General features: G+C 42.2%; 1 protein-coding gene across 1 annotated transcript in view; it reads left to right on the forward strand.

Moving 5' to 3' along the window:
• Positions 1-15819, forward strand: part of MTHFD1L (methylenetetrahydrofolate dehydrogenase (NADP+ dependent) 1-like) — a 155319-nt gene that overhangs the window by 84924 nt on the left and 54576 nt on the right. Inside the window, exons 21-24 of the mRNA XM_014950508.1 lie at positions 1565-1704; positions 3398-3439; positions 4506-4606; positions 4991-5168. Of these exons, the coding sequence (XP_014805994.1) occupies positions 1565-1704; positions 3398-3439; positions 4506-4606; positions 4991-5168 (461 nt within the window). The remainder of the gene's footprint in view (positions 1-1564; positions 1705-3397; positions 3440-4505; positions 4607-4990; positions 5169-15819) is intronic.

Consider the following 15819-nt stretch of genomic DNA (forward strand, 5'->3'; position numbering starts at 1 on the left):
CTCTTTATTTTGGTTTGTTTAAACCTCTTTTTTTTGGGGGGGGGGGGATTGTTTTTTTTTTGTTGTTTCCATGTTCGGTATGTCTGTTTTTCTCAGGGTTATTCAGGAAAAAGATAATATACTTATTACAATGATTTTGGGGAATGTTAATCATGACACTTGCCATGTTACTATTTCAAGAGGTCCCTGCTCCCCCTCCGCACGCCCACCCCCTTGTTTGCTAGCTCTTGCTTCCTCCCCCAGCCCCAGCAGCTATTTCCTCCCTCTCAGCAGAGCCACACAGACAATTGTTTCAGCCTCTGCAAAACGAAGGGGTGGAAAAGGACCGGTGGGGTGAGGACAAATGCACAAAGGCTGGGACTTCCTAAAGTGCATCGGCTGCCAACAGAAAGATGCTTTCTCCCACAGCAGCAGAGCTGAGCTCCACCTCCTCCTCCTTGACCCCGCTGAAGGTTTCCCGCCCTGAAATGTTCAATCAGATGTTTGTGGTCCCCTTCGAAGCACGAGGGGCAAAAGGGCTGGCAGGTTTTTGCAAGCTGATGGTGGTTATGGGGACACGTTGCCAGCCCTGCTTGGAGTTGGGTCCAGGAGCCTCTGGAGCAAGCTGTTCTCCCACCTTGGCTTGTCCCCTTCACATCTTCTGGAGGCACACGTCGATCCCAACTCTTCAGTGTGTTCTGGTGGGAAATAGTTACACTGGCAAATTTTCAACCAGCAGGAGATTTAAGCCCTTGAATTTTGGAATTGCTATGTGCTTGTACTTGTCTAATAAAAAGAAATTATTTGGATTTTAAAAGAGGCGATTGAAATAAGTGGTATTTGACAAATCAGAGGAAACTAGCTCTGAAGAGACTGACGTCATTTAATACAGACTATCTTCTCTTTCATTTATAGCTCTGTTAAGAATAATTTTCCTGGCATATCCTAATTCTGCACAGATTTTCTTCCCAAGTCATGTTACACTAATGTCTGACTTCTTTGGTGCTGAGTCCCCTTATAGAATTCACTGTTTCACAGTGCCTTCAACGCTGAGACATGACTGTAAGTGGTGGCTTGTAGCTATAATTAAACATCTGCTCCACAAAAGCAAGAGATGACCAGCAGTTCTGCAAACCTGGGAGAATTTAGGACCATTAATTACGATGAAAGCCCGTTTTCAGTGAAATAAAAGGAAAGAGGAATAATGTAGGGAAGTCTTAGATCTGTAAGAATTTTAAACTTTTAAAATAAATATAATTACACAGAAATAGCTATTTTAGAGAGCGAGATGTTTTTAAACGCCTTTGATTCCAACTAATTTGGATTGCTTGGGGTTTTTTTTCCCATGTGACTGCTTTTGATGACATATTGTACATATCAAGAATAAGATAATTTATTTCTGTGTTGGGAATAGTTTTTTAATCAGACTCAGTAATGTAAATAGACCTCTATTTGAAAGTTCATTCAAAACCAAGTACTGGTGTATATTTAAGTGCACTGTATGCTGAAGTAGAAATATCCCCCAGTGTTTAACCGAAAGCATGTTTTATGTGTGGTTTTGTTTTGTTTTTTTAATGTTTAACAGTAACTGAAGCTGGCTTTGGTGCTGACATTGGGATGGAGAAATTCTTCAACATCAAATGCAGAGCCTCTGGCTTGGTTCCCAGTGTGGTTGTACTTGTTGCTACAGTGAGGGCTTTGAAGATGCATGGAGGTGGGCCAAATGTAAGTTTTTGCACCTTCCTTGGAAAATACTATTGTTGCTAATATTTGAAATAAGTAAAATATCTTGGTTTAAGAAATATTGGGGGTAGCTTATGGGGCAGTATTGAGGTGTCCCTCCTGAGCTACCCTGTTATACAGCTGTTGGTCCAAAGGTAATGCAAGAGAGGAGAGGGATGAGAGAGCTCTGAAGAAGTATTAAATCTTGTTGAGGGAGGGAAATTTATTCGCATGAAAAGAAAACAAAAACTACAGTGTATATATATATGTGTGTATATGTATATTCTTTTCTCTGCCTGTTGCAATAGCATTTGTAAGTGCACTGAAGTAGTTGCAGGCTGGGAAAATTGGCAGCTGAGGAGGAATGAGAAGAGTTCAGGTTGCAGTATGTGAGCAGAAGTAGGGAACATTGGTAGTCGAGGTTTTGAGATTTCTTTCACTGCAATAATGGGAACCCCTTCTGTCCTTTTAATCTGCTCAGTTTAATTCCCTCAGGGATGCTAAGGTAACTGATAAAATTGTACAAGTGTTTTGCCAGTGTACCAAAAGTCACCGGTGCATCATTTTTTGCTTTTTAAGCCATGGAAAGACTTGTACAGATTACTGATTGTAGAAGTACTCCTCAGTTACACAATCAGATCAGGCTCTGCTAGCCAAGCAGACAGACACTTGACTCCTAGAAACACTTTCATCTGTCGAGCAGCCCGCAAGTGAGGGATGCTGCCAGGGAAACAGTCTCACTGGGTGAAAATACCAGAGCTGTTTCCACAGTCACAAAATTTTGGAATGCGTGGTCTCCCTTACAGCTAATCGTCTCTTAGAGCTAAAGCTGAGCTGTCCTTTTTCAGCCTTTCAAGTTGGCATAATTGTGTAACTTTCTATCATTTTAGCCCACTTCTAATACAAGTTTTCTTTATTTTTAATGATATTCCTTCATGCGTATCATGGTAGGTATATTTTCATGTGTGTTATCATTCGATCTAGCAACAATGGGACTTAAATATTTCTTAATAATTGTCTGTATTTCTGTGTGATTGGTGTCTTTAGAAGTATAAAGGTTTAATTTATTTACGTAATGCATCACAGAGGCATGTAGAGTACCAGATACTTTTACTGGGAGGTTAACTATAAAATGGACCAAGACCAATGCTTGAGACAGAAGTGACTAAGTCCAGTGCCTGGGACAGATGTATGCGGTCCTTGAAGACTCAGTATAGTATCCCAGTGATACTCTTTGTTTGTATACCTTTCTGCTTTCCAGTAAATTACTTACATGCAGTTCCTTGCCAGGGGCAGTAATTACAGGTCACCCAAAGATTATGTTCCTCTTCTGGTCTTCTCTGTCACTGTTACTCCTTCAGCCAGCTGCTGGAGGATGCTGTCCATTGTCTTTGGACTGCTGGTGCGTTGTGAAGCACGTAGAATTGGGATCCAATTACCTCCTCTCTAATAAATCTTTTACAGCTGGTTGCTGAGTCACTACCTGCATCTTGCTACCCAAATTCAATAGGAAGCGTTGCTATTCTCCATGTACTGGTATAACTTGGAATAAAAGAGGAGCTGCAGTTGAGCTATGATATTGTGTACAGTGTGTGTGCTGACTGGCAGTATAGAAAGTAAGCAAAAGTGTGTTTCTGACTATTGAGTATTGTGGCAAGTGTCAATCTGTGATGACTTCGATTGTTTATTATTCCAGGTAACTGCCGGTGCCCCCTTGAAGAAAGAATACACGGAAGAGGTAAGAGGAACTATTATAAAACTTTAGGAGAAGTTTTCATGTAAAGGGACAAAATGCCGTGGTATATGGAGAATCAGAACTTCTCATTCCTCTGGCTGGATAGTGTGCAGCCTCAGGCTTAACAATAGCGTGCTCTAATGCTGACGTTCAGTCAACACCTTTAACAGGCATGAACAACAAGTAAAGCCATCTCATCTTCCCCCAGCTGCTTGGCGTTATCCCTCTTGTGTGTGCTATGGGTGTGACTGCATGGCAGATTGTACTGAGGAACTGAGCTAGCTGAAAAATAACTTTTTTTTCAGTAATTTTTCCGGGACCACTAAGTTTTCAGCCTGATCAGCTCTTCATTCCAGTCCATCGTAGAGGCATTTGTGGCAGCACAAGAGCAGAGTGGCGCAGGGGTCAAAGACGTTCCCTGGAATTAATGATAGCTTAACATGTTCATTAAACAACATTTTTAGTCTGTTTGTGCTTCACATCTGGTGTTGGATGTCACTCTTCAAACAAGAGCGAATTCTACAGGTTTGTTTTCCTTGTCTCTTTGCTGTAGACAAGTTCTGGTCTTTTGGTTTTATCAGGCTAAGGGTATGTGTGTTGTTGCAATTAAAACAGGGCCTACAAAGTGTGAGGTAAAAGAGTTAATAAGGAAAGCCAGTAATGTGTTTTTATCTGGGATGTGTATGTGTATATAGGTTAGTCTATGTGTCTAACATCTGTATGTCAAACCCCACCCTACTGCTGTAGTTTGTTTGTAAACTTTGCAAACAGGAGACCAACAGCCCTTTCACAATCACGACAGGCTGCGCTGGCTTCTTGTGTCCCAGAAAAGAGCAATACATTCATGTACAGATTTTTGACACTGCTTAGTTACTTAGATATGTCTGTTGCTTATTAATTGAAATAAGAATTAATAAGTGCCAAAATATTGTTTTCTGGAAGCATTTAACTTGTCTGCAGCTGTTATGATCAGCACTGTTTATGTTCAGTTTCATTTATGGAAAATTCTTTGGCTGGAGAAGACTTGATGTATCTTACCCCTTCCATTAATTTTTATTTAATTGCACAGAACCTCCAGCTGGTAGCTGATGGCTGCTGTAATCTACAGAAACAGATTCAAATTACTCAACTCTTTGGAGTTCCTGTTGTGGTTGCTCTAAATGTCTTCAAGTAAGTCTGTTCTTTCATTACTCTTGTGAGTAAATCCACAGTTCAAATTTCACAGTTTTCTTGGTTTTTACATTAATCAGTTTTGGCACAAAGAAAAGAAGCTGTTAAAGAATTTCATCTTTTCATCTTAAATATAAAGATCTTTAAATTCTTAGCTTGTTCTTAAGGTTTTAAAACCACCAAAAATGTAGACACTGTTATGGAAATATCAATCTTCTATGTTAATTAACTGTAACATTTATAAAAAGTGTTCTTGAAACATGTAAATGCATATGCATTTCTTTATAGACTTGCTTTACAACTGCTGATGGTAGAGTAAGGATATAAGGTTATAAAAGAGAACTAATTAAACAAAATAATGAGACGGAACTGTTTGGTTGGCAGAACTGACTCTCCTGCTGAGGTTGATCTGGTGTGTGAGATTGCAAAGCAATCTGGAGCATTTGATGCTGTACCCTGCAATCACTGGTCAGCTGGTGGTAGAGGAGCAGTAAAATTAGCTCAAGCTGTGGAAAAGGCAGCCAATCAGAAAAACAGTTTCAAATATCTCTACAACTTGGAGGTAAGATACCTTTTTTTCCTTTTCTTTCCTTTTTTTTTTTTTTTTTTTAATGGAAGCATGCTTACATCAGTGTTTGATTTAAAACCAGAAGAACATTGCAACAAAAGCTATCTAACATACTTGGAAAGCGAATTGACTTGGCTTAAAATCACAAAAGCTGGGGAGAGCAATCAATCTGTGGCACGTCTAATCAGAGGAGCAGGATACGTGCTCGTGGTTTAGTGCAGTGCATTGAATGATGTTTCTTGATACTTTCTTGTTTAACATAAAAGTTATGTCTGGAACATATGATGGAACATTCACAAGTTATTGTGGGAGACTTGTCCACAAAGATCTCACGGTCCTAAGTCAGTGTCTCACGGTCATGAGTGTTGCACCAAGTTGTGGCTCCCTGGAGTGTTCGCTCCCTGTGTGAGGAGGATGTTAGAGGTACCACGTGCACCCTCACGCTGCACGTCTGCCCAGCCAGGCAGGTCACCACAGAGAGCTAGCACTGCCTCTACCAGCACCCACAGCCCTCAGATGAACACCAAGGGTGTTCAAGGGTGGCCCAGGGTCACCCACCAAGGGTCACCCACCAGGGTCACCCACACCAAGGGTGGCCCAGTTCTCTTCCTTCCCTTCTTGCTGATGGGGATTGGAGTCTGCTAGTACAATGTGGCACAGACGATAGATGGGTCACTGCTGCTGTTGGCCTTATCCTCAGTCTATCCAGCAGCCCCTCGGTGCCCCTGCCCTGCTCCAATTGTTGGCACCAGGGTCTGTGAGCCCCTGAGGTTCAGGGCTCCCTCCAGCTGCTGGCACTCAGACCTTTCCTCCTGCTCCCTCATGTTCATACATACACATCTAGAGCACAGACTACAGAAGGTAGTCAGAAATCAGGTTTAAATTTAATTTCATCAGGACAGACTGTGGTCAGACAGGCTGCTGACCAGCCACCTTTACACCCAACCAGCCCCTTTTTCCCCCTTTCCCTCTATTTTTTCCCCACACTTCTTCCTCTCCAGTCCACCTTGGTTACTCCCTTTCCCCATCTTCAGTCCTTCCACTAAACCTTGCCTCACAATCTTTACATGTTCCCACAATCCCCTTCCTAAATTCCCTCTTAAGTTTTACACAGACCCAAAATGCTGCTCTTCCTACATCCCATAAGGAGTCCCTGTACCTTTGCAGGCAGTCACCCCCTTTTGTTTGCAAAAGTTTTCTGATTAGAGTTTCCCCACTGACACACCTCAGTGCATTTCACACCAAGGACAATGGTCTCATCCTTCCCCTTGGATGGTCTTACGAAACGGCCAATTCAGTATGCTCTAATTTTCATTGATTGGGTTTTTCCACTGATTATATTACTAGGGTTCCTCCAGCTATCATTGCTTCTTTGATCCTTGCTTGGGCTTTGTGTTTAATTTGCTTAGCTTTTAGTTAGTCAGATAGATAACCTAACAAAGGATAGTGTGGTCCAAGGTCTGCCAGAGGTGGTGACTCTTTTTCCATGTCTTGGAGACTTTGTTAATGCAGTCCTCTGCAAGGTAACACTGCGGCATCATGAGCTGTCACGAGGAGAAGCTTGCAAGGAAGGGCTGCTTGGGCAGCTGGAGTTACCACCACGCAGGCAGAACATTTGGAGGGATGTATTGCCAGGAAGGTTATACAAAAGATTCCTCAGGACCTTCCTCACTATGCAAATGTGGGTGGGTTAAAATCTGGGCAGCAAAATAGACTTCTCTGGCACCAAGGATGCCCTTGTCAAATTTCAGATCCTGTGCCCCAGCGCTACTTAGGTTTCTTCAGAAAATGTTTGAATGCTATTTTTTAACAGCAGAACCTCAGCTTCATTCTTTTAGATGGCTGAAAGTTCCTGTTTTGATTCTTCTCGCCAGGAAAAAGTTCAGCCTGAGGTAGATGTGCCCTACTGTTGCCTTTCAGTTTCTCTCCTCCCTGATATGTTCCCCGTATCTGTTGCGCCCATTTTATTTCTTCTTTCCGCCTCCCCCAGTGTTTTCCCAAATGTCAGTAACTCAGCCAACTCCTATTAGTATTAACCACTGCCTTCACAGAATAGATGGAAATACCTTGGGAATGTAAGTGCTGCAGCATCTATTCAGGGCATTTTGCCCATGGAACGTTTTTGCAGCCAAACAATGAACAAAGTGTCTGCCTTTCTAAGTTTGTCTCTAATGAGATGCTCTGGAAACTGAGGATATCGTTTTATGGGTTTTGCATAATAAAATGGAGAAAAAAATTCTTTCAGAAATACGTGTAATAGTTTTCCCCATAGGACACTTGTGTTACAGAGATAGCACATTAGCGTTTGACAAGTCCCATATTTAAGCTCTGATGTTACTGCATTCTATGTAACTTACAATCTTGTGGTATGGATGAGTAGAAAGGATTGGTAGGGGTGGATTCTGCCTTTATGGAGGAAGAAAATGAGATTGATTTCTATTTTAATGTCTTTCCCAGACACATCTTTTTGTGCTGTCACATAAGTAGCATGATCTTAAGCACGAAGGGAATGAATCACATCTCTACATCAACTTAATATCCCATAAGTTAACACAAGTATTATAAGCCTCAAAAATATGTTGAAGGGATTTTATAAAAACATATAAAGATTTTAAAATACTGTAAGAAAAGTTAATTCAGGCCAACAAAAACAGTGAAGTGTAAAGTTCAGGCTTCTGTTTCGTTCTTACTGTGCAAAGGATGGGGACTGAAGCAGTTGGAAGTAGAAGAGTGAAACAGCAGAGCTGTCACTTCTATGGTGTGAGATGTCATTCGGTCACTGGGCTGGCTCAAAGAGATGTGAGGGAAAGCCACCTTTCCAAATGAGCCTGCCTAGATATTAATTAAGATTGTAATAGGATTTTTTGATGTAGCCATTTTGAGGACAGAGTTCTGCTGTTCACAAGGGTAACTATGACAGAAAATTAAGAAAGAGAAGAGGTAGTAAGATGGGATTTAGACAGATGATTTCCCTCCATCATTGTGCCTAAAAGGGATGTAAATGAAAAGTTCTATCCCCTGTCCTTCCAGTGACTGCCACATTTGTCCAGTTACTAGAATACAATTAAGTCCTGATTGCCTCAAGTTCAATGGGGTTTGCTGTGGTGGTGTGGTTTTTTTTCTTTTCTTTCCTCTTTGGAACATTGAGGGGGGGAATATTCTGCATATAAAAAAACTGCTACCTCACTCATATCTCTGTCTTTATGGTCTTACCCTACTCTTTACTCCATGTCTCCATTTAGTCCTTTGATGTCTATGCATCTTACTTTCCTCAGTCTGCAAAACTTCATCAGAATTTACTTCCAAAACTGGCTATAATTAGAACAACTTCCAAGAGCACAGACCACTGTAGCCATAATAGATTCATTCAACATTTTGATATTTTGTTAGAAAGTGTTACCCTGAGGATTTAAAAACAACACCCAAAACCCCTATATGTAAACTGTGTTTGATCCTTTTTTACAGCTAGACCAAAGTTTGCAACAGACTATATTATTAGTATAGATTCAGGCATCTAATTACAGGATAGTCAAGGTCACCTGGGCTCTCTTTGGGTTTTTTCCAAATGGCCTGCATCTCTGCAATGCGTTATGTAATTCCCAATGTATACCTGGAAACAAAGACTTCTTGAAAGGTGTTTACAAATGTGTATAATGTGAGAATAACAAGAAAGTCTTTTCTAGATCTGTCAAATACTGGTAAAAAGTTGAGGATCTGTGATTTTTTTTTTTTCTGAATCCTGAGATGTATTTATACATTTATACCATCTTGTCCAGTGATACCCAAGCATGTGCTGAATGAGCGATTTTAGACAGTGGACACAACACAGTTGTGTCAGTTCAGGATTCAGGCTTGGCTAAGTGGTCCTGTTGAGTATCATAGCAAGCTAGTCTAATTAGAAGACTGTGCTAATGTGGCTATATTCCTCTGACTCCATCTGTTTAAACTTCCTCAGGTGTCTCTACATGACATGGTGTTCTGTAGTCCCACTTTTAGATTGCCTTTCAGGTCCTTTTTATTTATTTCTCTGAGCCCTGAAGCTTTTGGTTTTATCCTAGTAACCAATGCTTGTACTTTTTTAAATTTTTTTTTTAATACTTCGATTCTAACAAGGGTTTGTTTGACATTTGGTATTAAATGAGCAAGTATTTTTCAAAACTTGAAATGAGAATATGCTTTCGAGCATATTTTTGAGGGCAGTGCGTAGAATAGCTGCATATATGATTTTGGGAGTGTATATGTGTGCCAGTGCCTTTTCATGGATCAAGTACAGGAAATGACCTTGTGACAAGTAACCCCCAGCAGTGTTGTCACTTTAAAAGTGTAAGAAAAGGATATAAACAGATATAGCATACCATGAAATGCTTACAGTATTAGGAATTGCGTGGAGTGGGGGGACGGGTCAGGAGCAAGGGTGAGCTTTTATATAATAGGCTCCAGAGTTTATAACATAGTTCAGAAGATTATTGGCAGTAGTCGTAGTAAATACTATAGTTGTATGTGGGTTTAATACAGATTTTTGCCCCCGCTGCATGCTGACCTCTCTTATTTAACTGTTGAATTGGTTTCTTGCTGAGTATTTCTCTTTAGTGTTTGGAGGATGGGTTTGTTTTAAAGGCCTCCTGAACTCTCTAAGAAATAATCTGTCCTTTTTTTCTTTTAATATATATTCTTGCTACATATGGAAAATATCAAAATATCAGCTCTCTTATCACTGTTGACTTCCTTTCTGGGTTCACTTTTCTTGAAGTATGGGTCTTTAAGTTGCAGCAGAAAGCTATTACTCAAAATAAAGTTGACTGACCCATTAAAAGTGAGTTTAGATAACTAGGGGGAGGATAGGAGAGGATGGAAACATACGCGTCCCATTCCCAAATTTCTCTGGCTTTAGTGCCTGTTGTTGGCAGGGAGGGAAGCTGTGTTCCCCCCTAATGCATGCCTGTTGAGTAACCTGCCTTCTTTCACCATCCTGCTCTCCTTTCTTCTCCTGTGGTGAACTCTCCCTTGACTTAGAGCAGCCCTCCTCAACCTGAGGGAGGAAACAGAGGTCTGAATGAGGGCAGGCACCAGTTTTTTTAAGGCATGCATTGCCCCTTCCTGCAAGGCAGCTGGAGCACGGTGGGCTAATGCTTCAGGAGATAGAAGAGGAGAAGGACAAACATATGGCATAAGGCAGGATCAGCATATCTGGTCTGTCAGCAAGTTAGTTTTGTCCCCTGAAAAGACTGACATGGTAACCTGACAGAAATGATTGAGGAGCCTCAACTCACCTGATTCATGCTGCATTGGAAATGTGAATTGAAGAGTGTAAAGGTCACAAAAGGGAGAGAGGAGAAGGGGTTGTTCCAGTCTTTCAAGTTTGTTGGATGACACCTATTTTTGCCAGTTATCTGCATTTAGGTAATATCATGACAAACGAAAATATTTCCAGGTTGTACGGTGGAAGTTGATTGCACATATATTTTGGATGAGTGCCGTGAATTGCCTGGCCAACCTGCAAAACAAAGGAGAGCTTTCTCAGCTTGGGGCCATCCACTGGGAATGAGGTTGAGTAGTAGCACTTCTCAGGGAGGTATTTTTCTTTCCCTCCTGGGAGCGTAACAACAACTGGAGCATCTGAGCCCGCAGTTTTGGCTGCCCCTGCCTCTGTTGTGCTATGGCACTATGGTGTGGACTGCCTCTTGACTCAGTTCTTCCAGTCTTAGCTTCAGCTGTCAGAGGTGATGGGTCACTCAGAGAGGTCTAAGGGTAACACCAAAACAGAGAAAATTCTGCTGGCAGCAGTTCTTGGTGTTAACTTCTCTTCCATCCACTGGCCATGGTCTCCAGTAACAAGCATGAGTTATGAGTAATGGGGGAGGGTAAAGACCGGTCAGTGGAAGAGAAGGTTTCTTGGTATACGTACGAGGAGAAGGGGAGTGGGAAGAGGGAAACGGAGTCAAGAAGGGCTCATGGGGCCTGGATTTGGGGACGTTGACCTCCAGGGGAATGAACTAAGGCAGAGTGTTTCTCATCAACTGTAAACTGGTCGGCCCTTGAATCCCAGTGTGATTGAATTGGGGGAGAGGGGCGCATCAGGGGTATTTTCTGTTTCCTCCACTAATCCCATGAAGCCACTAAGCCATGAAAGCCATCCATCGTGTGTCTGCCGTCACATCAGCCCAACATACTTCTGTTCTTTTGCCTAGGAGGCAAATAACTTCTGTGTTGTTCTTTATCCAGTGTAGAGTTCAGTCATATATGGACCCAATGGAAGGTCCTTAAGCACTACTGGAGTAGGAATAAATTAAATTATATATGCTCCTTACTGAAGCTTTTCCTAATAAATGATGGGAATCATTTCTCAACTTGAAATGCAGGCTGTGCTGCCCTCCAGGGTACGCTAGGCTTTAAACTATTTCCCCCCACCCTACTGCTAGTAAGCCAGCTAGCAGTGAAGCCACATTAAAGAGGAATTCCACACAGGGTTGTACCAGCCTCTCCTCCCACCCATCAAAGAGATTTTGGTGGAGTCTGGACACTTATTTCACTGAATTGGGTGTTCTAGGGTTGGAAGCTATCTTTCCTCCACTCCATCTCTTTTTGTGGATGTAGGCTCTTGACAGCACTGCACTTTTATGTTTGTTTTTATTATTTTCCTATTCTTTGCATGAAGCAATTTTCTTAGGCACAGCTGGGGTTTCAAAGTTGGGGAAATGGAAAATAAATCTCTAAGGCCACAGGCTTAGGTGTTGATACACAAACTGTTTAACTTGACTGAATATGCTTTTCCACAAATTAAAAAACAAACTAGTCCTGAGCCAACAAAGGAAAAGGAGTGCTGAAGACTTGGGAATCCTTTTGTCAGCCACAGATCTTCTGGATCCAGAATATAAGGATACTTTAATAAATGTGTTTTTATTTTATCCAGGGGAAAAGCTAGAAGAAGGAGTTTGAATGTGCAGAGTCAGCTATTGTTTTAGCACTGCTCTGTGTCACCCCACACAGCACCTTCAGCCATACTCCCATCATATGTTTTCATTTGGCAACCTTCCCAAGAAGAGGAATGAGTGATGTCTGCATGCTGTTTCACTTAGCCAACCAGCATTTCTTTATTAGTGCTTTCAGTGAATGCATAAGTTAACTTAAAAAAAAAAAAAGTGCCACTGCCTAAATTTTAAACTATTTTAAGAATTTCTGTTAATACATAAGCAGCTTAGCAACAAAAAAACCCAGAGGTTAGTGACCTCATAATTAAACTGGTGATCTCATAATTAAAACTGGGCAGTGAGACTAAAGTTAGTGTTCAAAGTCATTGAAGTATTACCTGTGTAAGTTACAAGTGAAAAGCACTTTTGTATTTTCTCTGGTTAAACGCCTTTTTTTTTCAGCAGAGTCTTACATTTTCTCAGAGAATATAGTACTTTTAAATATTTATGTTGTATAATTATGAAGAGATCCTTTCACACAGTGCTGCATTGACAGGCATTCAGTTAAGGTATTCAATTTAAGCTAGATAACACCAGTGCTTCTCATAGTGATGTGGAATGAAGTATGACTATGGACTTACTGTTGTTGACTCTGGCTTTTCAGAGACATTTTCTGTGGGACTCTGTTTGGGTGAGAAAGTCAGGGGGAATGTTTAAAAGCAGAAGATAGGAAAAAGGAAAGGAACAGGGATTGTTTTCAGCAGTCCCAAGGACTGGCTAGAGGGGGTTTAAAAGATGAACTCCTTTCTCCAGTGGCCAAAGAGCTTAAGGTCAGGTGTCCAGAGTAGGATACAGAAGGTGGGAATCCCAAGCACAGTCCCAAGCCAGGTTCCTGGTAATGTGCGTGTTTCCTTTCACATGATACTGACTTTTGGTAACAGGACTGATTTCAGGAATCCCAGCCCAAGCTGCGTGTCCCTGCCCCAACTCACCATTTCTGCCAGTACGTGTCAGTGATCAGATTCAACCAGGTTGAGCAATTCTTTCTGTAGCGACGGCATTTAAGCCATCTCTGCCTCTCTGCTTTGTACTGCCTTTGCCTTTATGGTAAACTGGATGTGTGAACTGATCTGATTTAAAATAGCCTTCTTTTTTTTTCCCTGGGTTATGTTTTAGCCTGGATCACTTTCTCTGGTATGTGCAGCTGCACAAACAGCGGTGCTGCTCTCTCGCTTGCACTGGCACAGGGGTGAGTGTGAGCAGCAGAGGAAGGGAGGATCACAGAATCATAGAATAGTCTGGGTTGAAAGGGTCCTTTAAAGGTCATCTAGTCCAACCCCCTTGTAATAAGCAGGGACATCTTCAGCTAGATCAGGTTGCTCAGAGCCCCATCCAACATGACCTTGAATGTTTCCAGGGATGGGGCATCTACCACCTCTCTGGGCAACCTGTGCCACTTTTTCATCACCCTCATTGTAAAAATTTCTTCCTTATATCTGGTCTAAATCTGCCCTCTTTTCGTTTAGAACCATTACCCCTTGTCCTGTTGCAACAAGCCCTACTAAAAAGTTTGTTCCCTGTAGGCCCCCTTTAGGTACTGGAAGACTGCTACAGGGCTGCTCCCAGACCCTCCTCTTGTCCCAGCTGAACAACCCCAACTTCCTCAGCCTGTCCTCATAGGAGCAAGCCCTACTAAAAAGTTTGTTCCCTGTAGGCCCCCTTTAGGTACTGGAAGACTGCTACAGGGCTGCTCCCAGACCCTCCTCTTGTCCCAGCTGAACAACCCCAACTTCCTCAGCCTGTCCTCATAGGAGAGGTGCTCCAGCCCTTGGGTCATTTTTGTGGCCCTCTGGAGCTGCTCCAACAGGTCCATGTCCTTCCTGTGTTGAGAGCTCCTGACACAGTACTGCAGGTGGGGTCTCACCAGAGCAGAGCAGAGGGGCCAAATCACCTCCTGCCCACACTTCTTTTGATGCAGCCCAGGATGCGTTTGGCTTTCTGGGCTGTGAGCACATATTGTGGGCTCACGTCCAGCTTTTAATCCACTGGTACCCCCAAGTCCTTCTTGGCAGGTTTGCTCTCAATCCCTTTGTCCCCCAGCCTGTATTGATACCAGGAGTTGCCCTGACCCAGGTGCAAGGTGAAGGAGGGTCTGTTGAAGCTGGCCTGCTGTCCATGGAAATCCTCATCATGCCCCACATGGAAAAATGATTATCTGTAGTTTGCTATTGCAGCAGACAGGAAGAGATGAAGAGTGAAGGAGATGTGAGGAAAGGCTAGCAGAAATGAAACGCTATTAAAACTATGTTTTGGTATAAAAACCTTGCTGTTTGATAGTATAGGAAGAAAGAAGATTTTGTAATAAGCAGCACCAGTTTTCACTAATATCACATCTTGCAAGAGGGATGGCCTGGAACTGGCAGTATGGCTGGGTGACAGCACTGGTGTGATTTCATCTTGGATGATCAGTTCAGTCTTGGGAATGACAGGCTCTCCGGTTTATCAGTGCTGATTTCTTGGTTTAATTGTTCTCTATAAAGTAACAAAATGTACAGCTACACAGACACTGTTTTTGTGGAAGCAGTTTGTGCGCTTTGCTGTAGCACTTGTTAAGCTCTAGCCAAGGAGATAATCCTGTTTATGGTGTGGGTGCTTGGCAGCCTCAACAGGCACGTGTGTTTGTGCTTGCCTCGGAAGCAGCATATGGCTTTGGTGGCTCTGAACGTGTGAGATTTCAGAAATGCACATTGTCTCTGGCAGGGCTGAGGATATCGGTTGTTTCTGAGAGAAACATCAAAGCTACTCAATGCTGTCAGGAGATATTCATATTGTGTGGCCCTGTAGCGCCTTCTCATCTTCAGTATAACTTTACATTGAGTGTTTCCTGCTATCATTTCCTCAGAAACCTAAAATTGAATTTGGAATTCATTCTGTGAAGCTGCCATAATTCCTTCAGCATTCGTATTAAGACATAGTTGAATATCTATAAAAATCAGGTTTTGTCTAAATCCATACTGGCTGTTGTGTATATCACCTGTTTTCCGCCTAAATGTACTTAGTTGTGTAACGTTCACAACTTTCACAGAATCTTCATGGTTGGAAGGGATCTTTGAGATCATTGAGTCCGACCATACACACACACACACACAAAAAAAAAACCAACCAACAACAACAGAAAAACACCCAACCCAACAATCCCAGGCACTAGAGCATGCCCTGAAGTGCCACATCTACACGTTTCTTAAACACTTCCAGGGTTGGTGACTCCACCACCTCCCGGGGCAGGCTGTTCCAGTGCCTGACCACCCTCTCAGTAATTCTTCCTAATATCTAATCTAAACCTCCCCTGCCACAACTTCAGACCATTTCCTCTGCTCCTGTCATTATTCACTTGGGAGAACTGACCAACACCCACCTCTCTACAGCCTCCTCTTCTCCAAACTAAACATGCCCAGTTCCCTCAGCCTCTCCTCATATCACTTCACATAAGGGAAGTAAGAAGAGAAATAGTTTTTATTGCTGATCCTAAATCTTTCATGTTTTTGACGTTCTGCACGTTTTATAAATATCTTTATTACCGTGGTTGTCCAGGTAGCAGAGGTGCTGTGGAACAAAGTTGCTGTTCATACAGGTGCATCAGCTCTCACCAACTGGATGAGACCTTTAATCCTCTTTTTATTAAATTTGTTTTACTGATGGCCTCCAAATGGTTGCATCAGCTTGGGGTGCCATGTTGT

The sequence above is a fragment of the Calidris pugnax genome, unplaced genomic scaffold (genome assembly GCF_001431845.1).
Source record: "Calidris pugnax isolate Ruff unplaced genomic scaffold, ASM143184v1 scaffold24, whole genome shotgun sequence".
NCBI lineage: Eukaryota > Metazoa > Chordata > Aves > Charadriiformes > Scolopacidae > Calidris > Calidris pugnax.